Genomic DNA, 27,330 nt, shown 5'->3' on the forward strand with positions numbered 1-27,330 from the left:
ATTATAACGGGTTCAAATTTTTTGAATGCACTCAGAATTTTTGAAATGCAATTCCAATATCCAGGAATTTAGGAATAAGTTTTCACCTCTTGTGTGACTAGAGTTTAAGCTTTATTACACCAAATGAATACGCGTTAAGACCGAAAGATAGATTATCTCTTATGGCGCTTTTTCATAAAAAGTGATTTTGCGTATAAACACAGTATAAACAACGTTTCCTACCTGAACCCCTCCAAATTTTGGTTGGTGGCTTTATTTTTTCATTTGCGGTAGTTTAGCGCATGCTTTCTCCTATTTGTGAGAGAAGAAAGATACCGTGGAATACATTGCAGCTGATACACAATAGAAGTGTGTGGCGGTAATGACAAATATTCGAAAGTATATTCAAAACAAAAACGCATGTCTGCAATTTTATTGATTTACACGGCGTATGTAAAATGTGTAAATAGTTCGTATGAAATGAGCTTTCTATCAATTCCTAAATCTCCAAGTGGAAGGAGGTCTAAATCAGAATTGATGATGTATCTAAAAATGATATATTTGACCCCCTTTAATCAACTGCAGATCTTTAAGTGGTTTTTCTATATTGCGTAATAGATTGGTTTTAAATTTTAACATGGTGGGATCATAGGTATAATTCTTCAGAGCTTCTTTACAAGGAGGCAGATGATAGGCAGTGGCATATTTATCAAAATGACATTTTTTGTAGTGTTGATTCATTCCAAACTTTTCATGCACGTGAATCGAATGGCGGGTTTTTTCAAACGTTTCTGCAATTTTCCAGCAGTAATGATTATGTACATTTCTGCAAGCCATGGGATCAATGATACTTTTAGTTGACGTCCCAACTGGCGTTAATTCTCTCAAATGGTAGATCTGACGTAACGTTAACGTGACTTGTGGCTCTGACGTATTCTGTGGTAGTTCAGAAAAGTAATACACATTTCTGAAGTTATACATGCGATGTGGATGCCTTGGTTTGGTCTCCTTTTCGATGGCGTCTATAAGTTCAGAATAAGTCATCATATTTCCACGAGGAACTATCATTTCGTCTAAGTCTGTGACGACTATTTTTTCATACCTGTACATGTTTCTATACATACAGTCATTGAGCACGGGCGTACCCATGAGATTCAACACAAGTTCTCCGCTCTCATTCATCGACCTGAGCATCCTTGTATAAGTTAAGATCCCCTGCTGGTGATAGTATAAGAACACCCTCTCCGTGGTTTCATTCATCATGCTGCCGTAAATATTGATTTCCTTCACTCCCCAGAGTTTGTGAAGCTCCACCCACTCTACTATTCTATAAGGATCGAGCGTCCAGAACGTAATGCTGACGCAACTCCCAAAGTCCACTTTATTCTCTCTACTAGGATATCGAACGGGTATGCGTACGTGCTCGTGTGATTCCCAATTGTTTTGATTTAAGTAAGTTTGATCAACGACGGAGACGAAAATAGCTTTTTTGGCGGTGAATTTTATAGGCGCACACACAAATATGTACTCCCGAAAGTGTTTTCCGTGACATCCACCCCCAGTGCCAATCTCGGTAACTGCCATTGGTTGCAAAATGGAATTTTTCAACCCCTCAAAAGTCACAATACATGAGAACTTTTCTTTTTCAACTTTATTCTTGTCTGCCATACCTATAATGCGAATAGCGGGTCTGGTCTTCGGGTCTATGGTAGGCCTATCGTCATAGTATGCAGACAGAATATACATTTCTGTTGTTATATTTGGCATGAACCATTGTTTTGTTACGACTGGCTGTATGCTTTTCTTCTTAACCTGTTCACGTCTCATGAACACAGGTTTGTCTTTTGTGAAGTTACTATTATAAAGTAAGGCAACGCAGACCACGCCCAATAAGGCAGCTAAAAACATAAATCTAAAACGGACGCAGAAGCCCTGGAAATGTAAATATAAAAATGTTCCATATAATATTATATTTGGAAAAGGGATATGAGTAAGACCCCATTCCCAGAGATTAGGTCGATCTATATATCAAAATAGGCACTATTTCTCCTGCTACGTAATGGAAAAGAGAGAATTAAAGGACCATGCTAGCAGCTTTTACAAAAACTAAAAAAAAATCATCTCGTCAACCTCAAAGCTTCAGAATACAAGCTGTGAATCATATCCTCATCAAGTTGCAGTCCAGATTTCCGCCCGGCTTCCTGAGTTGATTTTAATGTGTCTTGCGACACCTAATGTGAATCAAGGGACAAAATACAGTTATCGTGACAGCAAACTACTACGTGTAGAGACACGCACATTTAGCTATAGGTCACCGGCTTTATTTCTTTGCTGTTGTAAACTCTGTATTAGATAATATAAGATTGATAAGTCACAATCAAACAACTCGTAGAAGATAATCTTACCAATCCTTTACAGGAGTTCCGGATTCCAAGTTTAGTTAAAGATGCAGGTTGTAATGCCATCACATGTCCTTCCAAAGAATACATGTAGATGTTCTCACTTAAAACATTGGTTGTTCTTGCGCCACACCCACTGATGTTACACCTATTCTAATTACGCAGTGGCCTAACCAGATGACTGGACTATGATTGAAGAAACGACACAATTTTTGGTCCACCAGACACCCTGTGCAGAGGATAAATACACGTACATGCCGCAAAAAGACTCATGTGAGCCCAGACCTTTGCTTGCCATCTATATCCTGGTGTATGTAATACCGTGTTTAACGTAAGCTTTGCATACATGAATAAGTGCTATCGATTCAGCATCTGCGGCTTTGTTATACTCTTTTTGTTCACTGCATTGCGTAGTGCCTGTGTTATACAAACAAAACATTCACTGACGAAAGAGGCACTGGATAAAGAAAGAAACGAGGTCACCAACACATTTCTGATATATTCAACGTGTTGTTTATTAATATTATTATAACACGGCAGTGTTATACTATTTGTCTCTGCCTTTAAATTACATTCACTATCACGGAAGAGAAAGTAACCTTCCAACCCGGAGAATATATTCATATTCAGGGCAACATAACAAATATAGGAGTCCCTGTATCTAGTTTTACCGATCGACTGTTTACATCGGATATAGTTATTTACGTTTACTAATAGTTTACGGCACGCAGGAATCAATGCGATCCCCTATAAAAACTGGGCCTCTAAAAGCAGAAAGAGTGAGACTCCGGGAGATCGTCACGACTGTCCCTGCCAGCCAGCCTGTAGCCCGTGTGTGAAGAATAAAAATCTACATGCCATCCTCTCAAAAATTAGTAGCAAACCAAGGTTACATTATTGTTATTTCTGTGATAATGACTAGAATTTGGTTTAGAGAGAGAGGAGGGAAGTGACGGGACAGGGACGATGCGTAACCAAGCTTTTAACGGTGGGCCTCACAAAGCTAGCAGTGGCTTATGATCGTCGTTTTGATGTCATTCGCAGAATTTTTCTGTGCAAAATAGATTGCTACGGATTTTGTACCAGCGGTTGAAATCGAACGACGAGTCGAATTTTGGGAAATTCACTAAAAACCTTATTGATAATGTTGTACTTTTTATTCGAAGGGCTTTTTAGAATTTTTCTTTATTTCATTTCATTATTTTTTTATTTTTATCCTTTTTTATTTTATTTATCAATTTTTTTTTTTGGGGGGGGGGGGGGCGGTGTCAATCGAGGGCAATCCAGACAAACCGAGAGTCACATTTCTCCAAAGAAATTCTCCTAGGAATTATTTCTTTTTCACTTTTATAGTGGCAATATGTGTAATCGCTATTGACAACAAAACGTACCAAAAATTATACTAGCAATGGAACTAAGATGTTGTCTTAACTTTTTGGGCATCTTCTGTAAAGACCGAATAAAAACGAACAGGCCGGTAACATGATAACGAGTGACAGAGAGAATTTTCTTTCAGTAAATCACTTTCTGTGGATTAAAGTTCAACAAAGCGGAGAAATAGATTAACAGAGGATAATTTCTTCATACCAGTCAAGTTTCTAGAGATAGACCACGTGGGCCCCTTTTCTTTTCACATCAAGTTTTCTGTATCGCATGCCGGGGGGGGGGGGGGGGGGGGAGAGAGAGCTCCCTCTCAAAAGCCCAAATGTGGCAATCGAAATTAATCGGGTTTAATGGTCCTGTCGAGCGAGGGGCGGCGTTCAAGTCACTCTATTATAATAATAATAATAATAATAATAATAATAATAATAATAATTTATTGAGCACTAAAATGTTTCAGTACATTTTGCAGGCCCTCTAAACTACTTGTGTTATACATACCTGTACATGTAATATATATCTAGACCTATTATCACACTTAGGTGATATCAGGCTTACAAGGCATTTATTATGCGATAGCCATGCTATTTCAGTAGTAGTTGCCTGGCTCTCAAACTGGAGGTACGGAAAACTAGGCAAAGGTCCGTAGTGCATGCGGCCAGTTTGACCTTATCTGGTTTAGTTGACCCCTGAACTGCGTTAAACGTTGTCTTCAGTGCATAGATGTGTGCACAGGGTCAGTGCTGTGTGCAGTAGGCAGTAGGCCTACGTACAGTCGGTCAACATGTCAGCAGCAACGTTTGCCGAGCGTATGCTACAGTTAAAGAACGACGCGTTCACTTCCCTTGGAGTGTCCGTGGGCCTGCGACTGGGGCTGTTCGAGGTGCTGGGAGATATGGGAAGACCGGTCACTCCCAGGGAGCTGGCCACTCGGGCCAACTGTAAGGAGAAGTGAGTTTTGAGTCACATCCTTCTGCTATTATTCAGATCATTCAGGTGAAAGTAGTAACCGTACACAGAACCTGTAATGTGTGTCGGATGTGTAAGTACACATGTAGGCCCAGCACCACTACATCACGCCAGAGGATAAGTGCGAGTACTTCTGGCTGTATTCCCAGAGCTTTTAGATCGATCTATCCCCGCGGGGAGTCTCACTAGATTACTGTAAGATAATCCGGCTTAAATGTCCGTCCCGCCTACTACAAGCTGTAAGGGGTTAATTAACTTTCGTGTCCGCCCGGCTGACAGCTATTTAGCGTGAACCCCCAGGGAGTTAGGTCGATCTAAAGTAGATCGATCTAATCTCTGGAAATGGGGTCTCTGATTCATAACTATCTGTCTTACGCACTGTGTACATACTAACACTGATATCTCCGGTGTCATGTAACAGAGAGTCCCCCATGTTAGGGAGTCCGGGACCTGTTATTTAAGTAATCGGAGTAATTCATTGTGTCATTGCGGATGTTCTCAAGGGCCGCTTACCTCAATTATTTCGGTTTTAAAACGTCAACACCTAACATATTTGTATCTGACGATAATGACACCTCCCAAAATAGCGAAATTCATGCCTGTTGAGGATTTTGATATGCACGCTGTGTTAACTAGCACAGCGTGCATATCAATAGGGTGCGGTGAATTATATGCTTTTTTTGAACATTTCTTGACAAAAAGGGTCAAAAAGTGCATTTCTGGCGACAGTCTAGCTTGACAGTAAACTGTCAGCTCACATGGTAAGTAAACTCAGTCCTAAATGTATCAATCGCAGTGGTAACGCAGTGGCGGATTTGGGGGGGGGGGGGTCCGGGGGCTCCTGCCCCCCCCCCCCAACTATTTCTGAAAAAATCACACGAATGCTCCCCTCTTAAAATGAGAATTTTGACTAGCTGTATCATAACCGTACCAAATGGCACCATTCGACCTCTAAAATACCAATTTTTTTCGGAACCCTATTCCAAGGGGGGGGGGGGGGTCGGCCGGACCCTCCCCCCCCCCCCTCTTCAAATAATCCTGGATCCGCCCCTGTAACATCAAAAACGGATCCTGCAAGCTCTAAAACATAAGTAAAGACCTATGGCAAGCTATAGTGCCTTTGTTGTTGATGAAACTCTAGGAAGGCTATTTGTCTGCCATTTATAAAAATTGTCAAATTACCGACCTATATGGTTGTTGTTTAAATAATTAAATGTTAGATTTTTGTTCAGTATCAATTTTACTTCAAGGAAAACTTTGATTTAAATTGAAAATTTGATTTACCCTACCCTAATATAAAAAAGCAGCGTACAGGCACAGATCAAAATAGTCAACAGAAGTGCTAACGTATGGATATCGTTCTACTCCCCAAGAAAAAAAAGCTTTTGTGCATATAGACACACTCAAAAATGTTTCTTGTACCTGAACTCCCCTTTCTGTCGTATCCGCAAGAAGCAGGGGATGAAAATCAGTTTTTTCTTTTAAATTACAGAACAAATTTAGTTTACAGCATATCTTTTCAAATTTGTGTCACAAGAAAATTACTGTGGAATAAATTGTAGCTGATACATAAATGCATTCAGTACGTGTTTTAGCGTGTAACGATAATGTTTGATAAGATTCAAAAAGATTTTTTTTTTCGATCAATGAAACACAGTAACACAAGTTTCTGATATCTGCCACTATATTGATTTACGCCGCGAATTATAAAATATTAAAAGTAATTGGCACGAAGGCAGCTTTCCTTATAAAAGCTCCAGATTTGAAAGAGGTCTGAATATAAAAATCACGATGTATCTTAGATTGATGGGAGGTTCCTTTCAACCAGCTGCAGATCTTTGAGAGGCTTTGCTATATTGCGTAAAAGATATGTCTTAAATTTTAACATGGTGGGATCAAAGGTATAATTCTTCAGAGCTTCTTTACAAGGAGGCAGATGATACGCAGTGGCATATTTGTCAAAATGACATTTTTTGTAGTGTTGATTCATTCCAAACTTTTCGTGCACTTGAACAGAATGGCGGGTTTTTTCCAGCTTTTCTGCAATTTTCCAGCAGTAATGATTATGTACATTTCTGCAAGCCATTGGATCAATGATACTTTTAGTTGACGTCCCAACTGGCGTTAGTTCTCTCAAATGGTAGGTCTGACGTAACGTTAACGTGACTTGTGGCTCTGACGTATTCTGTGGTAGTTCAGAAAAGTAATACACATTTCTGAAGTTATACATGCGATGTGGATGCCTTGGCTTCGTCTCCTTTTCGATGGCGTCTATAAGTTCAGAATAAGTCATCATATTTCCACGAGGAACTATCATTTCGTCTAAATCTGTGATGACGATTTTTCCATATCTGTACATGTTCTTATACATACAGTCATTAAGCACAGGGGTAGCCATTAGATGAAACATGATTTCTCCGTCCTCCGTCATGGGCCGGGGTACCCTCGTGTAAGTTAAGACCCCCTGCTGGTGATAGTATAAGAAGACCCTCTCTGTGGTTTGATTCACCATGCTGCCGTAAATATTGATTTCCTTCACTCCCCAGAGTTTGTGAAGCTCCACCCACTCCACTATTCTATAAGGATCGAACGTCCAGTAGGTGATACTGACGCAACTTCCAAAGTCCACTTTATTCTCGTTGCTAGGATACCGTACAGGAATGCACACTTGCTTATGAGATTCCCAATTGTATTGTTTCAAATAAGTTTGATCAACGACGGAGACGAAAATAGCTTTTTTGGAGGTAAATTTTAAAGGCGCACACACAAATATGTACTCCCGAAAATGTTTCCCGTGACGACTACCCCCGCGGCCGATATCGGTTACTGTTATTGTCTGCAAAATAGGACTTTTTATTCCTTCATAAGTCACAATGCAAGAGAACTTTTCCTTTTCAACTTTATTTTTGTCTGCCATTCCTATAATGCGAATAGCGGGCCTGGTTTTCGGATCAATAGTAAGTCTATCGTCATAGTATGCAGATAGAATATACATTTCTGTTGTGATATTGGGCACGAACCATCGCTCTGTTACGACTGGGCCGCCAGGACGTAGTCCGAAGTTTTTCACTTTTACTCGATTAACGAACATGGGCTTGTCTTTTGTGAGGACATACAATATGGCAACGCTGGTCACGCCCAATAAAACCATAGCGAGGCGGACGAACCGCACCTGTAAGTACAATATAATAGAAAAAACAGATGTGTGTCATGTTAGTAAGTACGCTAGAGAAACATACTGATGGCCACACTTGGAATCATATATAGATTATTTAAAGCGTTCACCACATACGAACCTTCATGCTGTTGTCTCGAGAATAAAAATGATTCACACTTGCTGCTTACAGGAAATATTTACAGGTAAAAAAAGCTTTCGAAGAGACGACCTACAGGCGGGATCTGATTACATGAATCGCTAAGTGTCTAGGTGCTAAACAATCAGGAGAAATTTATTTCTTTGATTAATGAGTTAATTGAACAGAATCTAAAGGTCCGATGAGCCATTTATGTTTTTATTCTAAACAAAGGAAGACTTTAAAGCTTGTTTCGACTTTTCAGACTTTCAAACAAATTTGAAAAAGAAATTTAAAAAGAAAGTTTTCAATATGAATTAAAAAGATGCCCTCTCCTCAAATCTGGCTTTATCGTTATCAAGGAATAAAGGAACGGTTTCAAAGGTTGTTTCGACTTTTGGGACGTTCAAATAAATTTACAAAGAATGCTTCAAATGTATCACAGTTTTTTCTAAATCAAATCTCATTATACCCTTTTCAAGCTACAGTCTAGACAGATGACAGAGTGCTCAGGTTGATTTTGATGTGCCCCGTGATATTCAACGTGAGAAAAATGGCATATAATAAACCTGTTAATCTGACTGCCCCAGCCCCCCCCCCCCCCCCCCCCCCCCAACACACGTGCAAGTATTAATGTACTATGTGCCTGTGGATTTTCTGTGGTATACAATGGACCCCTGTGAAATATAGATCAAATTGTACTAGTTTCGAACTTTGTTCACGGTATTAATCCTACACCTGTTGTTTATGCTTATCTGGCTCAGTGAGACTGACATATAGAGCATCACGTAACTGCGGTATACGTGACCTGTTAGTTGTGAATGCTAGCATCAAATTTTAGGACTGCTAGTTTTTCGCTGGAGTGAGCACCGAACCACAGAATGTTAATTATTAACTTCACAGTATGTTTATAAACATGTATCTCCTCCTTGCTTTGAACCCATTTTGCACTTGTATTATGAGTTCCACGTTCTCACTAACACAACACGGAAATGTATACAGCAAGTTTAAAAAATGCTACATTTTCCTCTTTAATTTTTTGCCGTAGAGAATGGACTTTTTTAATTGATTTTAAGTGTATGTGTGTTTATATTTTCGCACGGGCCCTTGCTTTATGAAGCCATGTCAAAAGTCCTCATTTGTAAGTTGTTCAGTTCTCCACCACAGCAAATTACGTCATTTGAGATGACAGAGGTTAAACATTAGGCCTATGACAATACAAAAACAGAATAAAGTGACTTTCTTCAATCAGCAGCTGATAGTCTGTACCTCCATTATTTCAATGTCTCCCTAGAGCATCTTCATCGGGAATGAGGTTATCCAGGTGATTGGCCTCTTTTCTGGAGATATACTTGCCCCCCCCCCCCCATCCCCCGATATTCACCTTAACATTCCATGATGAAGATGGCCTAGACAGACATCGAAATATTGGAGGTAAACACTTTCAATATGAGCTGTTGATTGAAGAAAATTATTTTATTCTTACAACATTACACAACTGATTAATTTTAATTCCTGCCAGTACAGTAACCCCTCATTGATGTTTGTGCATTGCTGCAGACAGCTAAATGATGAGGATAAGACTAAGAAACTGCGGAAAATGACCTTACCATCTCCTGAGTTAAGAATTTCCGAACATAAGTTGCTGTTGAAAATGAAGACGTCTTCACATACATGTACTCTGCCACAGATTGAAATGCATAGAAACCTCCTCTTCCATGACGTTAAACACGCCCACTAAGTTTTGGTCTTTTTCTGATTACGCAGTGACCTGATTAGGTTATTTGGTTGGGTTAGAAAAAATCAACACAAATATTACGCCATCGGGCGCCATGTGTAGAGGATGAATACTTCCTGCCAAAAGACGATTATGGCTTGTGGACTTGAGTTTGCCTTCTATATCCCAGTATAACGCCGCCTCGGCATTTACCGGATGCTTATGAGCTATTGATTCTGCGTCTGCGGTTAGTTAGATACTACTATGTTGGGTAACCTTGTGTTTTCACTTTGTGGTGTTACGTGCGCAGAAAAAGTAAGCAGCTGAGTGTTATACAGTTGTTATGTAAACATAATAAACATGGGCCTTTTAATCCTATAATATCACTAATATTACAAGAACTTCTAGAAAAATTAACAGAATTGAAGAAGAGGCTGATACAATAAAAGACTAATAGCGGTCCCTGTGGTCAGATAGTAGGCCTTTTCACAAGATGGGGTGTACATTCGTGATACAGCTGTATCGGTACACTTCGAGAGGTCCTGGCACGTAATTGAACTGCAGGGAGGTTTAGTAAATTGTAGCTTTCTCAAGTTGATTAATTAGCCGTGTCGAGCAGGGGACGGCAAATCTCCTTCGTAACAACCAGGATATTTTAATATTTGAAAGCTGTCAGTCAGGGTCCTCAGGGTCCCAGTAGGCTGCATCTGTATCGTTAAATAGTACCGCTTGATGTGAAGGCGCCAGAGAGACGAAGTCGTAGCATATCAAAGATGCTATGCTCATATTGGTGTTTGATTTTTGTATTTCAAATTACCAGAAGTGGTGTCGCATGCAAAGATAATGACTGTAATATTAGAAAAAAAAACGTTATGCGCCTTGGGAAAAGAGTTCAGGGTTCACCCCCCCCCCCCCCCCCTCCCGTTTGTAAAATGAATTAAGAACAATAACTGATGTACTTATCGGTAAGTTGGTCAATCTTTAAGTATCACTCAGGTTGCGTCGAGATGGCGGAGATTGCCCGTTATCAATGATTTTAATGGTATTTTCAGAGTCCGTGTAAATGTCAATTCTGCATTTTGCTCACGATGTGCAAAGGTAATGAAATCAACGGTTTTGGAAACGAAACACCAACGAGTTCAGGGACAACAACGTTTTCTTAATACTGTGTTTCTGATATGTGAAGAAGTAAGATTGCTTTGGCAATGACTGTTACGCGCGTGAGAAGGACAGGGGATCAACCAAATATTCACGGAAAATACCTGTGATTCTGACAATGCACAGTCACAAATCATCCACACCAAAGAAAAAGATTGGACGGTGACCACAGCTGAATAGAAACTTTTAGTAGAATCGGGGAAGATCTTCCTTTGATGTCAACTAATGAGCGACGATATCAGCGAATTGTGTAAACGATTCGGGGGTTTTATAGGAAATATGAACAGTTTCCTTTTTTAAATATGACAAAAATACACTGCTGCCCCCTCGCCCTCTACACGATAGCATGCCAGCACATTATTTAGTACTTGACAGAACTCAAGTGACTGGTAACATACAGTATCTCCGTTGCGTTTTCGCTTTTAGCATTGGCACCGTCAGTCTAGGAAGACTATGGATTCGTACTTTTGGTATGATCATTTGCCCTGATATTACAGCGCCGAGAAAATTTCAATTATAGAGGATATGCAAATTTAAGACGAGTGGTATTAGAAGTGTAACACGCATCTGAAAAGTAAGTACTAACTGCCTCATGGCAAATTTGGAAGATAAAATGCGATGAAAATTACACCTATGTGACTGACGTAAGACTTTCTGCATACTAGACAAAAGTGTTCATATAAATATAATTATAATTTGACACATAAACTGCATGTGGTGGTTGTACATGTAGTTTGTTAACTAAACAGTCGATAATAATAATAATAATAATAATAATAATAATAATAATAATTTCACTGAATAACAAACAGCTCACCTTAGGCATTTGCTTCAGAGGAAGGACAATTTCACAGCAGAAAGACGAGTAAGCTGACCCCACGCACATTTTCGGTGTCGGGTTCTTCAAATGAGCAGAGTAGGCAACCTGCCGTTATAAATGAAGAAATAATACCGAGGCAGTCCGATAGCAAAGCTTTCAAGTTGTATACATACCGATCATAAATCAGCATGCTTACGTGATTTTGCATGTCTCGGCACACGCGCCGTTTTTTATTTTCTTCTTTTTGTACTAGGTTATATTGCAAGTGAAGTAGCCTAATTTTAAAGCACTGTGTGGTAGCACTTCTTACAATGTGATGCATGTAAAAAAAATTGCGGAAGCATCGTTCACTGGGGATTATTATTTTTTTTTGGGGGGGGGAGAGGAGGTTTGGGGAGGGGGGGGCTGGGAGTACACAATGGTGTATTACAGTTTATCTCTTTTGAAAGCATTGTTTCACATGTCCGTCCATATGTAACTTTAGGAATCATCCCCGGTTCGACCTTGATTACGGACTTTTTAAATAGACGTACGTCCTGCCCCCTGCTTCACAAAAGAAATAAAAACAAAAGGGAATCTGTATTAAGGACCGAGGATTACAGTTACTTCATATTTATGGTTCACATCAGTTTAATCGCAGGTCAAGATAAACTAACGTTTTCGCATTTTTTCTTTTACGAAATGGGACTCAATACAGCAAATCCGTGCCATTTATACTGAAATTCTAGTTACACATGATTACTCATTGACAGTGTTGTATGTATAAAACCATGCTCATGATTCTGACTGCACTTGATACAACATAGCAAAGTATTTTTGTCATAATTCTGATGGTCCAAGCTCACCTGTATAGTAGTGTTAAGTAATTACAGCTTATCAGTATTCAGCCCCCAAATCACTGACGAACGTGTCGGAGGAGACCGAAAACTGTAGTATAGGCTTCAGGAAGATCGTGTAGAAAGAGTTTTTACTTTGTGATACACGTATGCCATTATTCATTCCGTATGTAACACGTAAGAGTATCTGTAAGTGCCATTTCCGACACAATATTGCTGCCAAATATGTAACATATTAAATCTATTGAATTTGTAATTGCGTCTTTGGATTAATAAGTAAATATGAAGGGTCATTGCTAATGAAGAAGCTAATAAACTTATTGCTATCAGTTGAATTACTCGACTGTATGAGATAAAGGTGCATGAAATAATTTGATATGATATGATAACCCTGAGTAGGCTTTATCATATCATAACACAATGTGAGTGTAATGAATGGACTTTTAAATTAATTTTATGAGAAACTCAGTCATCAATAAATTTGACAATACTGAAATACTATAGTGGTGGGAATTACACTGTAATTACACTGTATTGTGTTATTACCTTGATTATTCTATATCGTTATGGCCGATCATCTGAACAAAAAGATGTATCATATAAACTTTGGGTTGAACACGTTAATGAACCATATTCAGTGAAAATGGATTGATTTATTTTTGCATCTTTTTAATTGGAGAAGCGAACATTGTTACTGCATCTTGTCTATCAATGCAGGCACTGGGTAAGTAATAACAATCGCATACGCGTATACTTTGGCACAATGCTGTAGGAGTGATGAGTTCCAAGTAATAAATTGTGTTAATATTGATATTCACTACAACGGTGCCTTGGGACTTTTTATTCGCCAAGACTAACCCTCGTGCATATAACGTGCGAATCCAAAATGGCCGTATAGCGTTTGATTGCGTAACTGCTCTTGATCTTCAAATTATTCTTCACCAACGCAGCTTTACTTCATACAAATGCAGGTTTATAATAGTGGATAAAAAGTTGTCAGGTTATTGGTGCTCAAATTTTAACTTTGATTTAACTTTAAAGTGGTTGTTTTCTTTAGAAATGAAGAAAGAAAGGTATAAAACGAGGATGCGTTGTTTTCCTGGTAAAGCAAATGTATTAGAAAACATATCACAGTTTTCGATTGACGCAGTAGATCGAAAATAAACTTAAATATACAAAATGTTCTTGATTATACGAGGTCTTTTTAATTTTAGAAGTTATAGAAGAATAAATTTACTGCAATTAATAAAAGAACAAGTCCAGTTATTAACCTTATTAATTTTCTTCAACTTTTCAGGTGCCTTCTACCGGTATTTAAATTAACATTATCTTTAATGTAACCACAACTTATATTGTCATCCAGATACATCCAGCAGTGGCTAGGGCAGATGGCCTGTAGCGATATCATTAAAATAAGCACGGAGCACGCGGACGGCGAGGAGAGGTATTACGTCCCCGAGGACCGTCTCCCCAGTTTGTGTGTGGACACCGGAGGAGCATCCGCTGTCTGGTTATACGGCTTGCCGGTCTTTGCTAACGTCCAACACCAGCTAGAGGAGTGTTTCCGTGCTGATGGACCACAGGGTACGTATGGCCTGCGAAGCCAAAGACTGGGTTCCCATACCTAGATCGATCCATCTGGATCGGTCTAACTCCCTGGGGAGTCTCACTAAATTGTATCAACTGAACCGGCTTAAATTTCTGTCACGCCTACCGAAGAGACTCCACAGGGAGATAGATCGATCCAAACATCTGTGGGAATGGGCCCATAGACCTACGTATCATACTTTTGTACAGGGTGTCTCAAAATGGATGCAACACATTAATGTGATAATGATTTATTGCTTAGACAACTGCCAAGTAAAGCGCTAGGCAATATAACTGTAGACGGTTGTTGCTTTTTTCCTAGTGAAAACATTTTCGTTTTGCATTTATTGCACAGTAAGTACTATTTTGGCTTGTCACTCTCGTAAAAATATTCTTTTTAACTCTCTACGGCCTAAACTTCTAATCTTACAACTCGGGTACACCTATCTTACAAAGCGATCGCATACATACAAATACAAAACTTTTCACGTGAATATTGAGGACATCCTATAGAACCTATATTAAACACAATATTTTAAAAATATTAAGCCTGACAAAGTATATGTACATACACTGTTACTTTACAATGGCAACATTTTTTTTTAATTTAAGGGATTCCATATGAACCCTATAAAGAATTAATCCAGGTGCGAAGTAAGCTCTTTGCTGGGAGGTTCTGGCCAAATCTGATGAAACAACTTGCGGACAATATACCATCGCTGACATCAAAGTTAGGTTCGTATTTTGAAGAAAAAAAAGATTAACGTTGTGTTTTGCATATACAGTGTATGTTGTCTAGAAAAAGTGCACGGGGGATACAATCAAAGTTTGTGGTTTATATCTTAAGCCAAACTGATTAAACTTGCATTTTCAATTACCTTTATATGTCTAAAAGGAAGTTGTTCACAGAAAAATGTGTGTATTAACAAGTTGTTGTAGCCTACAGTTTGTCATGCATATATTCCCACAGAGACAGGTGCATCCATCTTGGAAATTGGCTGCGGAAGTGGTGACTTTATGAAGACGTTTGCCAGGAAGTTCACAAATAGCCAGTTTTTGGGGATTGATTCTTGTTCAGAAGCTATCAAATATGCCTCTGAAACAGCTGCCAGTGACAAAATCAGCAACGTCGCCTTTGCTGAAAAGGATGGTCAAAATCTCCCATCTGATTGGTCCGGGATGTACGACTACGTCATCACGGTCAAAGTGATCCATGACGCGACAGACCCGAAGAAAATGCTCAATGAAATAAAGCGGGTTTTAAAACCAGACGGTCTGGCGTCTATTATAGACCTTCCCATGCGCAGCAAAGTTAGTGAAAACCTCAATTCCCTTATAGCCAACACTGTCTATACCGCAGGCCTATTTCACTGCATTCCATCCTCAATGTTTTATGGTGGGCCTGGATTGGGACCCTGTTGGGGAGTCGAGAACATGGAAGAGTTGCTGGCGACCGCCGGGTTTAAGGTGAAGACGATCCTTAATGAACAAATTGCTCATTATGTGTGCACTGATAAATAGTGGATGAAGTAAGAGAATGAATACTGGGTTAAATTTTGGTGAGTGACACTAGACTTCCGATATAATTTTACATTTTGGATGACAGCGTGAATTCAAAAGCGCGTCCAAAATAACTAATTTAACAGTAAAATGCTGCTTGTGTTTCATTCAGTTCATGTCAAATTTCGCACTCGTCTGTAGATTGCGACCACACGATGAGCTCCGTAGAATCCTCGCTGCTCTTGTTCATTCTGCACTTTCCTTTTCTGTGTAAATACACTACCAGTGCCACACTTAGCAATAATACCATCACTCCAGCTGTTGTAGCTATTGGCAAAATACTCTTGGAAAAGTCATTCTCTTTATGTTTTAAGACGTCTGGAAATGAAAATAAATAATTAAAGAACTTGACGTTGTTTGTTGATCGATTCAGCCAACTGATAAAAAATAGTAAATAAATGCATCGGCAATGATGTGAAATGGCATAAATGTGCTTGACTGTGCTTTCAGTTGTTTTAACACCAAAGGTAAAATGTCATGATGCGGAAAATTTATATTTGATATAGAAATAATGAGACAGATTTAAGTGAAATCTGTCCTTCGACATTTCAAACTGCATCATTACTCAGCGTGGGACGAATCCAGACTTCTGTTATCGCTTGCTCAATTTTTTCTTTTCGTATGCAATCACCAGTTACATTATCCAAATCGTAACCTGTAAATTAAAACAGACATAAAGCTGGTTAATTCGTGCTTTCAGTTGGAGGATATACGATACGTATATGTGAATGCATGTTTCATTCAAATATTTGAAGTTAATCGAAGACATTTTTCTTTAATAACGTAAACCATGGGATTTGATAAATAAAAGATGCTTCTAAATAAACAATTCTTTATTAATGATGAACAAAAGCACAAAGTTTTCAGGTCATCGTCGTTTTTCCAACTTGACACTATTTTCATAACACGACAAATGAAAAGAGTACCTGGCTTACATCGTCCACAAAGTACATTATGGTTCTTGGTGCAGTTTCTCAACAGCACCTGGCCATCTTCACACGAATTGCACTCGTCACATACCCTAGTATAATCGATGACTACAGAATAAGACACTCCATCTTCACATTTTTTGCAAACGGTGTCGTTAAAACCCTGGCATTGCCAGAACACGCCAGATCCCGGGAGACAGACCGAACAAGTGGTGCACCCTATCGTGCCATTCTTGTGAACTGTGAAGTATTGGTTGAGCGGGTCACAGTTTGGAAGAACCTCGGAAATGGGTTGATCTTCAGACTGACCAGTTGCATTGCCGTGTCCTTCTCTTCCTGATACTACATTTATACAAGTAGTCTGTACAATCAGTATAACCTGCGTATGAAGAGAAAAAGTGTTTTCTTCTGAATCTTTTCAAATTTAGTAGTTTTAATTAGCTTGCAACCTACTGATAACTATGTGTAATAACCCCAGCCCTGCACAATTTTAATTATAATCGACTAACCAATATACAATCGCTAGTGCCCAAAATATCGACCATTAAATCGAGCACCGTTAGGGGTTTCAGGTTAAAATAAACACCTTCAACATTGAGTAGCGCACAGTTATCATTTTTCCCACGTCGCAAAACACACAAAGGTTTATACTAGTACGGGATTAGACACGTGGTTAACACCTGCATGGGTTAATAGTCTTGTACCAGTACAGTGTAAATATCACATTTTATTTAGCCTACCTTAAAAACGTAACACAAAATAAAAGTTTTTTGTTGGTGTTGTTGTTGTTGTTTTTTGTTTTTGTTCGAAGATATCTTTTGGGATCGAATAGTGATAGATTCGTTGCCACATATTCCTGGTTAACAAAGGTGGCCACTTATAATATAGCCTGCACACGTAAAATTATACACTTACCGTCCAAATGAACTGGCTATAGGGAAACATTGCTCGAAATAACTTGTATACAAATTTAAATGCATCACCAGTCCACCCCTTCTAGTGTCCATATGATATACTGCTGGCATGGCCTCAATAAAATATGACATTAACAGAGGCGACATACAAGTTGTGCATATACATGTTGAGTAGTCCTTAACTGTCGCATAACCTATTTTTAAAGACGAACACAAAGACCTGGGGGTACGCTGGGGGAGGGTGCCATCTGCTCGTGACATTTACGACAGCCAATCAAAATTAAAAGCATCCTTCTGTAAAGTAATGGTAACTGGGTCAAGAAGTAGGCCTACTTAGACTTATGAAAAAAAAAACGGTGCACGCTAGACCCAAGGCTATCTAGGTAATCATGATTTCGTTTATCTTTTTCATGTCAGTGCCATGGATAAATATGATGGTAAGATGACGGTCAATATTAACGTTATGCGCAACAAAAGACATCAAGTTTGTACAACGTTGTCCAAGACCCCATGTGCTTCCAACGACCTGTATATATCTTTTGTTGTATACTTTTAGCTTATACATTCCAGCCACTTGAAGCTTTATAATTGGCTTTCAAACTACTTTTTGGTTTTTTCTTAATGCAAAAGTAATCATCCCTGTGCTGTCATTCTAGTTCAAAATGCAGTTTTCTTTTTTCTAAGCTTTATTACAGAAAAATATCCTGCATAGTGAATTTCTTACTCCTTGTTATTTTTACAATATCCAGGCATATTAAGCCGGAGCATATCAGCTTTTTACATCAATTTTCACTTTGCTTTACTAACTTCCAAATTCCAAATCTAAAGAAAAACTTTCCTGTTATTTCTTTCATAACGTGAGTCGGGGCATATTTAGCTTTGACTACCGTTATTTTTCCCTTTGCCGCCAGTATTCTCTTCGACCATGCTCTTGTTATTCTGTCCTTTTTTCCTTCAGTAAATAACAAATGACTTCAATTTCTTTAAGATTTACACTACATCTAATGTCCAAAGAGAAAGCGCGGAATAAGTAAAATGTGTTTAAGCATCTGAATCAAATTTGTGCTGTACCCAGTAAATACAGCTTTTACAGTTTTACAGCTTGATCTCCAGTAAGTATGGAGCAGATTAAAACAAAGTAAATACTTACTCGACCTCACAAAAGCCGTAAGAAATATATCATCTTTGCTGAGCTGGAACTTGCAGAAATTACGCGATATCTCCCCAATGCGGTTAAATGGCACTATCCCGTTAATACTCTCTGTGTCCTTGAGGGTAATAATTTGTGCAGGTAACTTATGTAAAAGCGGGTGACCTCCGGTCTACTGAGGCCGGAGGAGTGCTTCCGAACTGACGGACTACAGTGTGCTACTGTGTAAAAAACCGTCACTGGGGAATGTACATGTAATTGTAGACGGTCGTAGATTATTGCAGGTAAAATAGTTTTAGTTTCGAGAAGTGTAAGTGACTATTATGGCTTGTCTCTTAAGAAAACCCTTTCCAAGTCTTTCCAAATTATAAAACATTTTACACAAACATCTTCATACACTTATCCTACTCAACACAAATATCAAACTACCGGTGCATTTAGTTCTAACGACCTGTGTTTGTTTTTGTTTTAAACTTTTAGTTTGATACAAGATCACCACTAGAATGTTGTAAATTGACATTTTTTAAACATTTTTCAAAGTCAAAAAGAAATACCTTCCATGCTGTCATTCTTTTTCAACATCCCACAATCCCATAATGAAGTTTTTTTCCAAGCGTCTATATAACAAAAATCCTGCAAGGTGCATTCTTTTCAACTAGCATATTTTTTTAAATCCATACATACTAAATGGATACTTTGTACATCAATTCCTTTGCTTACTTCCATTCCAAGTAAATCTAAAAAAAAGCTTCCCAGCTAATTTTTTAAATAAGATAAGTCACCATATTTTTCCCAATTGGCGTCAGTAATTTCTTTGACCACTGTCCTATTATTCTGCCAATTTCTGAGACATGTGTAGGCTACGAGGCCACGGGGTCCCCTTGTCGGTGTCCTCGAAAAGAATTAACGATGTTGAGTGACTGTCCATTTAAAACCATTATTCAAAGCTTTTCTGTCTGAATTTTGTTCAAGTTCAGTACTAAGCCTATAAATCTCCATGAGATCGAATCGTATGCTTTTCGGAAATCGGTGAGCATAAAGTAAACCTTTGTCACCGTTTTCTTCTGAATAGCTAATTCAATCGTAGAGGCATCTTGTGTTTATACATGTACCAATAAACTGCCCATGTATGAATCCCTTATATTTATCTTGTATTAAAAAAGCTCCGTAGCCACTTTGCCATAGTATATAAAACAAAATGGTAAGAGGCAACCCGGTGCAACAATCTACTTTGTATGAAAATCCCCTCTGTTTATATGTTATGGGTAAGGTACGCAACGTACTCGTATCTGTGCACTATTCGTTGCACAACCAGTTTTTTTTTCAAATCTCAAAACGGACGCAGATGTCTTTATTTAGTGTCCACTGCCGATAGAGGGCGTCAAAGCGCTCGTTTTGTGCCACTGTAAAGTGATTCTTCCAGTCTCCAACTTTGCCTAAATACGAAAAAGATAACAGAAGTGTACAGGAATAAATAACTCTTTCTATGCAAAATGGTACGAATATTATTCACAAAAAAAGGTCGCATATATAATGTAAAAATGGTATGACTGTTATTCTCCAGTTTACAAAGAAGGTCGCATGGTGTCCTTTGATATATACCGGTACAGTAATTATCTGACATGTAGACCCTATATTACCACTTCACAGACATTACTTATGATCCTTCTCTAAACTTGCCAAACGTGGAAGGGACATGTTTATATGATCTATGATCTATGTGCATCGTCCATCTTGTTCCTTGAGGCAAACCCTGTCCCGATGGATATTTTTTCTCCTTCACATATTCTAGATAGGTTCTAATTAATTTTCACCTGAACTCACACCTGCAAGTCTAAACTGAGTCAAACTACGCTTCCAAAATGTATTCCGTTTGTTTCTAATGTGTGCATAATGCAAATGAAAATCATTTCTGTGGCACCAGGTTAGGATAAATTGGAACCCAAACTGAAGAACAGAATGGATCAGGGACATGATTCAATAAGCCGAAAGAAACACCTCAAGCTCAGTTGTTCTAAGACAAAACTAATAAGCCAAATCATTCACCTTTTCTGAAAATCCCGGGAGAGCCATCCTTCCAGGGCTGAGACGTGGGAGTGTTGTACTGGATATTTAAGCCTTTGACACGTTTGTTCTCACGCATGGATTTAAAGCTGGTGGCTTTGGCTATCCTTTCATACGTTTCTTGGTCTCTGGGAAAACCGATGTGTTCCGCGATACGTTTAATTTGGGGAACTGGGTTCTACAAATTGGAAAGAATATGACCCATATATGCGCGTCTCATCTAAAATAAGCTTTTGAAAATATTGTATTTAATCTAGGTTCTAGAAATGAACTCCCAGTAGAATAAAAAAATACACACACTGTGTATGACTTTGCGAGGTCTTTAACTCTGTTATATTGTGAAAAGAGTACTCACCTCTACCAAGTCCTCAAAAAACACGTTAATAATATTATGGTTCGTCGTGGAGAGATGGAACCATGGCAGAACATTACTTGGCCAATCGTTGTAGTCTGGAAAATCACGTGATTCACAATACTCTTTAACACAGCCTCGTGAAGTTTGTTTGGCTTGATATCATTTGTGATACGTTTGATCAAATGAACCAGACAAAATCAATCTGGTGGAGAATAATTTGACACTTAACACTTGACCAAATAAATAGCTAATTGGGTAACAGTTGTAAGATGTTTACCTTTAAAAATCATGCTTTAATGTAGTTTTTACACGACCAGTCGGTGTAAGGCCTGCAGCTGTTGCATTGTCTGGCGGTCACTTATTCATATTTTTTTAAATAAAGACTCTTTTTAGTCGTACCTACTGGCTTAAGTCCCATGTTCTGGCGAGCCATGACAAACTCAAAGTACCCACTCCAAGTTCCGCTGTAACTAAAATTCTTTAAACCCTGTGCCATGTGATAATAAGACACTAGTGCGTCCTTCGGATTGCGAATAACATGGATGAATTTGTTTTGCTGAAAGTAGAACTTACACGTACATGTTTGTAAAAGTGCAATGCTACTGGGAGTTAACCATAATTTCGATTTTATGATGTTTGATTTAAGGGAGCCTTTGCGGATTAGAATATACAACAAGCATCGATAACTTGTCGTTTGGAGTCAGTCCGTTCTTTAAATTGCTAAAATTGGAGGTTATGACTGTATGCTTGTATTATTTATTTTATATTCAGTTGTTATAATTGTGCATGACTGGCATTTGGGATATTACATGTAGGTAAGTGTTTTTAAAGAGATAAAAAAGGAGATACCGTCAGGGCTTCCTTTGGATAGAGCCAGTTAGGGAAATGGGTGTTCAGGACACGTGGAGACGGGAGGCTCTCAAGAGCTTCATCAGTCATCATCTCTATCATGGATTCTTGCTTTGGTAGGTCGGTCAGTTCGGTCATATCCTTGGTCAACATTGTTGCTATCTCCCACACCATGTGAGTACCTTTGAGTGATATTTCAAAATTAGCATTTAGGTTTTTAAATTAACAGTACCTAACCCTCGTTATGCAAACCTCCATGACGAAATTTACAAATTGTAATAATTTTTTCTCCAGCTCCTTATATAATGCCGTATTCAGAACACAACTGACCCACGGACTAAATATATGGCTGAACCAACTTAAAAGCATTGCCACCTGAACTTTAATGGTCTACCCGCCAGCATAGGGGAGACCGGGGCTAGTTGGACCCCGGGTAAGTTGGCCCCCAATCAATTTATGAAAACTAACTAAGGGTGTTGGTCCCCTTGACTCGGGGCAAGTCGGACCCTCATATTGACCACAATCCTTTGCGCGCAACAGAGCTACAGCCCGTTGTTAAAACAAATTCAATGGTTTGTTAAATAAATTACCAGTTTAAAACTGAATTTGTTAGTTTCTTTTAAAACAGAAATTTATTATTCGTTTTCATTCATTAAAAACCTGCTTTATACCATTATTAATTCATTCTCAATTGAAACAAAACAAATTTTATTAAAAGGTGTTTTGGTTCTTGCAACACATGCGTACGGAAACCTTAATAAATCTGCCCCATTGAACTATTTATTCATCAAAGACTCTCAAAAATCAATTTAGTGAATTAAAATGTATAAAAAAAAGTATTTCAAGGCATTAACATGGGGTACTTACTTCATTTTCGTATAGGGTGCCAACTTGCCCCGACCCTGGGGCCAACTTGCCGTATTTTTTTTAAATTGTGTATCATTTGGCATTATATTTGAAAAATAATGACGTTGCACACGTAGGTTAGTTCATGGGGCTTACTTTGAAACCGGTTTTGTTACTTTAACTCATTCCTAGTTGGCTCTACAAGGCCAAAAGTGTTTAACTGGGCCAACTGGCCTCGGTCTCCCCTATAAAACTGGCGCAATGCACAAATTATGACTATTGGGGCAGATGTGACGCAGTGCGCGTCAGCTTGAATTATTTAAGCGTTTAAGCATTTGAATCAAATTTGTGCTGTACCCATTAAAAAGTTTAGTTTTACAACTTCATCCTTAGTAAGTATGGAGCAGATTAAAACAAAGTAAATACTTACCAGACTTCACAAAAGCCGTAAGAAATATATCGTCTTTGCGGAGCGGGAATTTGCAGAAATTACGCGAAATCTCCCCTAGGCGGTCAAATGGCAATATCCCGGTAACACTCTCTGTGTCCTTGAGGGTAATAATGTCTCCCTTTCCATCAGGGCATCTCACCACCTTCCCCTCTTTGTACACGTCTGCAGTATCGGCGTCCATGTTGACAGACAGACTGAACTCGCACTAGTACAGTTAACAGACTGAACCACAGCCGTTCTGCGTTGGTCGTTGGTGTACTTCTCATATAAAGAGATGACGTACCTCCACATTGACATAAATCATTGCACAACTAGCACATTCGTACTCGGTGATTGACGATAAAACATGTAATAGTCCCCTACCTGATATGCATAAAAGCGTTTAGAAAAGCTCTTTCCTTCAATATGTGATGTGGCCAAACAATTTTCACGGTGCATTAAGATAAACAGTAAAAGAATATCCACAATAAATTCGGCAACCGAGAGGTGCGGCAACATATAGATAATTGCGGTAGTATTTATGCCGAAACATCAAAATAAATAGCCCCGCCGTTCGAGCCTTTTAATCAGATTCAGATCAGATTAACCAATCAAAGCAACGGAAAGGGGGTCACGTCACCTTCCCACCAGGCCATGCCATGTAAACAAAGCAGCATGGTCGGCTGTAATGAAGAGTCTGAGGAGGGAGACGCGAAATCTTCGCCAAATTCTCATCTTTCGTGTTGCATGCACATAGAAGAAGGTAGCTAATTAAGAGACTCTAGATACCATCACACGTGTTCGCTGGGAAAATTTTAGAGTCGCAGCGAAACAATGGCGGAAATTTGGCAGCAGAGAAGCCGCTGCTGTTCAGTGGATCCGTAAAGTACGGATTTAGATAAAGGATTCGACGATTTGGAAGCCAAACCACGATGTCACTTTTCTTGCTACAGAAAGCTAACTAACAAGAAGGGGCTATCTCAGGCGGCAAAGAAGTATGAGAAAGCTGAGAAACAAGGCAGTCCTGCTGAAGAAGGTATGTCAACATATTGTAATTTGTTTTTAAATCAGCCCTGATCGTGTGATGTTTACATTGTACGTGGCTGATGTTACATAACAATATGTGACTGATAAAAGTGATATGAAAGAAAGAAAAAAAAAGACAATGATAAAAAAGTTTATTAGTGTTATTATTATTTTATTTGTAAATACTTAGAGGTTTTAAGATATGAAACAACTCATTCTCTGTTGAATAAGACCCCATTTCCAGAGATTAGATATATCTACTTTAGGGGTTCACGCTAAACAGCTGTCAGTGGGGCGGACACGAAAGTCAAATACCCCCCTACAGCTTGTAGTAGGCGGGACGGACATTTAAGGCGGATAATCTAGTGAGAAATCTAGTAATCCAGTAATCTAGTGAGACTCCCTGCGGGGACAGATCAATCTAAAAGCTCTGGGAATACAGCCTAAGCTAGCTGTATGTTCTTGCCATGATTAACATCTCATTATTAGTTCATCCATATTAGCATTGCATTTACACAAAATAATGTAAGGCTTCACACAACAAGATATACAAACAAATGTTATGGTGGGACTTTATGAGACAGAGGCTTAAGTATCATGGTAGAATCTTTTATGTTATTTGTGGAGTGTTCCTCCCCCCCAGTTACATTGTTGCACATGTGCAACCATTAGTGAATATAAATATGTATAGGCTAAGCCCAACTTCAATGAGAATGTATTTGAGGGAATATTTACTGTATATTGTGAGCCAGAAAAAGTAGGATAGCTTTTCACAGAACAAGCTGCAATGTGATTAATTTAATTAGGACTGTTAGGAATAATCCTTGTAACTTTCCCTTATGAATAAAATCAGTAAAGGTATACATAAATAGTATCAATAAAGAAATACGTTGACAAACAGTATCAATTAAGGAATAATTATAATGAGTAGGGTGACTGGTAGATGTAGTTCAGTTTAAAGAGAAGAGTCACTTTTATTCAAGGCATCTGATATTAATCTGGGCAGCAGAATGCTAGTGGGCTCCCTATTAATTATTAGATCTTTAAACTTGATTTATTTGTCTTAGTTGCAACAAATATTAAACAGTGGGTCTCATTTGCCTATAGTTTGTTACAGCTTAGTTCCTCATAAAAGGAACATGTTGAGCCACTAATACATTGAATCCTATACCTACCCTATGCCCTTTGAATCATGAGGATATATGTAATTATAGTTGTTAATATCACTTGGTGTCAATCATGTGATAAACTCACATGCGACTGTCTTATCTTATTTCATTATTATTTATTTATTTTATAGTTAAATCATAGTGATTGTATATACAATTGCACTTGCAACAATCAAGGATTTGCGGTCTGCTCTGTATTTGCTAAATCATTTGTGTATCCAGGTATCCAGATGTTTTTATTTGAAATATGTATTCTATGTTGTCTTTTTATTTATACAGGGCAACTGTTTTTATAACTGAATTTTGAGCACATTACTATTTTTACATATCTTTGTTACACCCACTTGGATATTTATCCAATGTTAAAGTTGTTTTTGTAGTAGTCAGTATCTGCACATTATAATGCACTAATATATATGGTATGAAAAGTAAAATGTTATTTTGCTTCTTTTACAGAACCATTAACCAGTTGTACTCTTCCCAAAATACAAAGTCCATCTCCCAAGAAATTGAGATCAGTCTCAGGGTTTGGTATATCAAAGTCACCAGTGCTGCCAGCTATCTGCATTATTTGTAAAAAAAAAAAAAAAAAGTTGTGGTCACTTAGTCTAATTTTTGCAAGTGTTTTGATATTTAATGGGGAGACACTCATTTTGATGTAATTTTCACATTCATAATATTTTTTTATTGTTTTGTATGCCCTTAATTTGTTTGAGATTGAGCTATTTAATTCCTGCCAGAAGTGTTTTTCGATTTTTATGTTCAATATTTCTAAAAGGTTTTCTATTTGATATAATTTCTTTGGTGGGTTGTTATCTTCGGATAGATTCTGTCCATGTGTTTCCTTTTGTATCTTGCTCAAGACTGTGCACCTGATTTACAGTTCTATTATGTACTAGTAGTTGTTCCAGTCTAAGACTAATCTTTAGACAGGTTTAGTTATAGTTGAAATAATGGGGTAACTGCCAAGCTTAGCTCTAAAAATGGTATTGCTAGCCTGCTTTCTTAGACCTAAAATCCATTTGCAAAACTTTAAGTGTACCTGTTCGAATGGCATTTTATTAATCTTTTTCAGATATGCACAAGAAATGTAGAAAGTTATAATTTCACAGTTGAAATAATTAAGTTGGAAAAATATATTATATATATCATAAAAGCCTTGTTAAATGTGAGCTGTTATTTCTTTTAATATGCTGTTATTACTAGACAATGCTGCAATTAATTGCAACAATTAAACTTCTTTAAAAATTGTACCTCTGCAATTTAAAGATAAACTTGAACATAAAAAACTCAATTATTCTACCTAGTGAAGCACTTATATATTTTTGAAATAATTTTTTGAGCACTTGCCAGCTTCATAAACAGACAGTCCGCATGATACCTAGTTTGTAACTCTACACATGCATTTATACTATTTATCAGTGTAAAATATTGAGTCAAATAATTTTAAGTGATTATATGCGCTTTAACACACCTGAGAATTTAAAATGCATTCAATGTAACATTACTGAACATACATGCAAGTGATTATATGATCACTATATTGGGTAATAGTGTGACCTGTGTGCGATTGTAGAAGTGGTACAGTGCACAGTCTACGGGCTATACTACATACCTTTTTGCCGTGAATTCACGTCATCATTTAGCCAATTATATAAATACACCTAAAATACACGTATTTTCCAACTATTTAAATCTTTCTCTCGATATTGACATCGATTTTAAAAACCTAGGACGTATTTTTTTTATTGAAACAACGCATGGGAATCATCTATTAAATGTGCAAGCTTCGCATGGAAATTCATTGTTTACATCGATCAGATGTAGGTCAAGTGATCACGTGACCCCTTTCCGTTGCTTTGATTGGTTTAAAGGGTAGAACGGCAGCACTTGGAACTAC

General features: G+C 38.2%; 5 protein-coding genes and 1 long non-coding RNA gene across 11 annotated transcripts; 2 read left to right on the plus strand and 4 right to left on the minus strand.

Moving 5' to 3' along the window:
* Positions 1-383: 383 nt before the first annotated feature.
* LOC106159473 (uncharacterized) lies at positions 384-3,578 on the minus strand. Its single transcript, XM_013535762.2, has 2 exons — positions 2,385-3,578; positions 384-1,911 (listed from the first exon to the last, which is right to left on the minus strand). The coding sequence occupies exons 1-2, from the start codon at positions 2,466-2,468 to the stop codon at positions 526-528; spliced, it is 1,470 nt and encodes a 489-aa protein (XP_013391216.1). The 5' UTR covers positions 2,469-3,578; the 3' UTR covers positions 384-525.
* A 766-nt stretch (positions 3,579-4,344) lies between these two features.
* On the plus strand, positions 4,345-16,046 carry LOC106159480 (uncharacterized). 4 transcript variants are annotated; one of them, XM_013535773.2, is made up of 4 exons: positions 4,345-4,709; positions 13,915-14,135; positions 14,751-14,873; positions 15,109-16,046. In XM_013535773.2, exons 1-4 carry the CDS (start codon positions 4,543-4,545, stop codon positions 15,657-15,659), a joined length of 1,062 nt encoding a protein of 353 aa, XP_013391227.2. In that variant the 5' UTR covers positions 4,345-4,542; the 3' UTR covers positions 15,660-16,046. The 4 variants fall into 4 exon arrangements, with proteins under 4 accessions (XP_013391227.2, XP_086866021.1, XP_086866019.1 ...); XM_087009895.1 differs by lacking the exon at positions 4,345-4,709 and adding an exon at positions 5,358-5,488; XM_087009893.1 differs by lacking the exon at positions 4,345-4,709 and adding an exon at positions 9,910-10,052.
* LOC106159479 (uncharacterized) lies at positions 6,394-12,674 on the minus strand. Of its 2 annotated transcripts, XM_087009892.1 has the most exons (3): positions 12,561-12,674; positions 11,713-11,820; positions 6,394-7,899 (listed from the first exon to the last, which is right to left on the minus strand). In XM_087009892.1, exons 2-3 carry the CDS (start codon positions 11,779-11,781, stop codon positions 6,526-6,528), a joined length of 1,443 nt encoding a protein of 480 aa, XP_086866018.1. In that variant the 5' UTR covers positions 11,782-11,820; positions 12,561-12,674; the 3' UTR covers positions 6,394-6,525. The 2 variants fall into 2 exon arrangements, with proteins under 2 accessions (XP_086866018.1, XP_013391225.1); XM_013535771.2 differs by lacking the exons at positions 11,713-11,820; positions 12,561-12,674 and adding an exon at positions 9,631-9,768.
* LOC106159468 (uncharacterized) lies at positions 15,817-19,089 on the minus strand. 2 transcript variants are annotated; one of them, XM_087009899.1, is made up of 4 exons: positions 17,543-19,089; positions 16,634-17,006; positions 16,264-16,353; positions 15,817-16,016 (listed from the first exon to the last, which is right to left on the minus strand). In XM_087009899.1, the coding sequence occupies exons 1-4, from the start codon at positions 17,570-17,572 to the stop codon at positions 15,817-15,819; spliced, it is 693 nt and encodes a 230-aa protein (XP_086866025.1). In that variant the 5' UTR covers positions 17,573-19,089. The 2 variants fall into 2 exon arrangements, with proteins under 2 accessions (XP_086866025.1, XP_086866024.1); XM_087009898.1 differs by having other exon boundaries at positions 16,625-17,006.
* A 162-nt stretch (positions 19,090-19,251) lies between these two features.
* On the minus strand, positions 19,252-23,612 carry LOC147762923 (sulfotransferase 1A2-like). The gene is made up of 6 exons (XM_087009896.1): positions 23,236-23,612; positions 21,960-22,141; positions 21,510-21,666; positions 21,111-21,205; positions 20,738-20,933; positions 19,252-20,127 (listed from the first exon to the last, which is right to left on the minus strand). Exons 1-6 carry the CDS (start codon positions 23,435-23,437, stop codon positions 20,015-20,017), a joined length of 945 nt encoding a protein of 314 aa, XP_086866022.1. The 5' UTR covers positions 23,438-23,612; the 3' UTR covers positions 19,252-20,014.
* Positions 23,613-24,149: 537 nt separating this feature from the next.
* LOC147762924 (uncharacterized) lies at positions 24,150-26,602 on the plus strand. The gene is made up of 2 exons (XR_015333638.1): positions 24,150-24,271; positions 25,887-26,602. It is a non-coding gene; the product is annotated as an uncharacterized LOC147762924 (long non-coding RNA).
* Positions 26,603-27,330: the final 728 nt, after the last annotated feature.

Source organism: Lingula anatina, chromosome 3 (genome assembly GCF_051362555.1).
Source record: "Lingula anatina isolate TDL-2025a chromosome 3, LinAna3.0, whole genome shotgun sequence".
Classification (NCBI taxonomy): Eukaryota; Metazoa; Brachiopoda; class Lingulata; order Lingulida; family Lingulidae; genus Lingula; species Lingula anatina.

Bases quoted from the DNA above. Each gene is read 5' to 3' on its own strand.
- LOC106159479 (XM_087009892.1), bottom strand. From the start codon at position 11,781: ATGTGCGTGGGGTCAGCTTACTCGTCTTTCTGCTGTGAAATTGTCCTT. The intron at 7,900-11,712 runs GTGAGCTGTTTG...TTGTACTTACAG, and splicing joins CTCTGAAGCAAATGCCTAAG to GTGCGGTTCGTCCGCCTCGC.
- LOC106159468 (XM_087009898.1), bottom strand. From the start codon at position 17,572: ATGTTTCCCTATAGCCAGTTCATTTGGACG. The intron at 17,007-17,542 runs GTAAGTGTATAA...CTTCATACGCAG, and splicing joins ATAGCCAGTTCATTTGGACG to GTTATACTGATTGTACAGAC. The intron at 16,354-16,624 runs GTACTCTTTTCA...TTTAATTTACAG, and splicing joins TTGTGGACGATGTAAGCCAG to GTTACGATTTGGATAATGTA.
- LOC147762923 (XM_087009896.1), bottom strand. From the start codon at position 23,437: ATGGACGCCGATACTGCAGACGTGTACAAAGAGGGGAAGGTGGTGAGA. The intron at 22,142-23,235 runs GTAAGTATTTAC...TATCACTCAAAG, and splicing joins TACGGCTTTTGTGAAGTCTG to GTACTCACATGGTGTGGGAG. The intron at 20,128-20,737 runs GTGAATGATTTG...TTTCGTATTTAG, and splicing joins TCCCGGGATTTTCAGAAAAG to GCAAAGTTGGAGACTGGAAG.
- LOC106159473 (XM_013535762.2), bottom strand. From the start codon at position 2,468: ATGTATTCTTTGGAAGGACATGTGATGGCATTACAACCTGCATCTTTA. The intron at 1,912-2,384 runs GTAAGATTATCT...TTACATTTCCAG, and splicing joins GGAACTCCTGTAAAGGATTG to GGCTTCTGCGTCCGTTTTAG.
- LOC106159480 (XM_013535773.2), top strand. From the start codon at position 4,543: ATGTCAGCAGCAACGTTTGCCGAGCGTATGCTACAGTTAAAGAACGAC. The intron at 4,710-13,914 runs GTGAGTTTTGAG...ATTGTCATCCAG, and splicing joins CGGGCCAACTGTAAGGAGAA to ATACATCCAGCAGTGGCTAG. The intron at 14,136-14,750 runs GTACGTATGGCC...TTTTAATTTAAG, and splicing joins CCGTGCTGATGGACCACAGG to GGATTCCATATGAACCCTAT.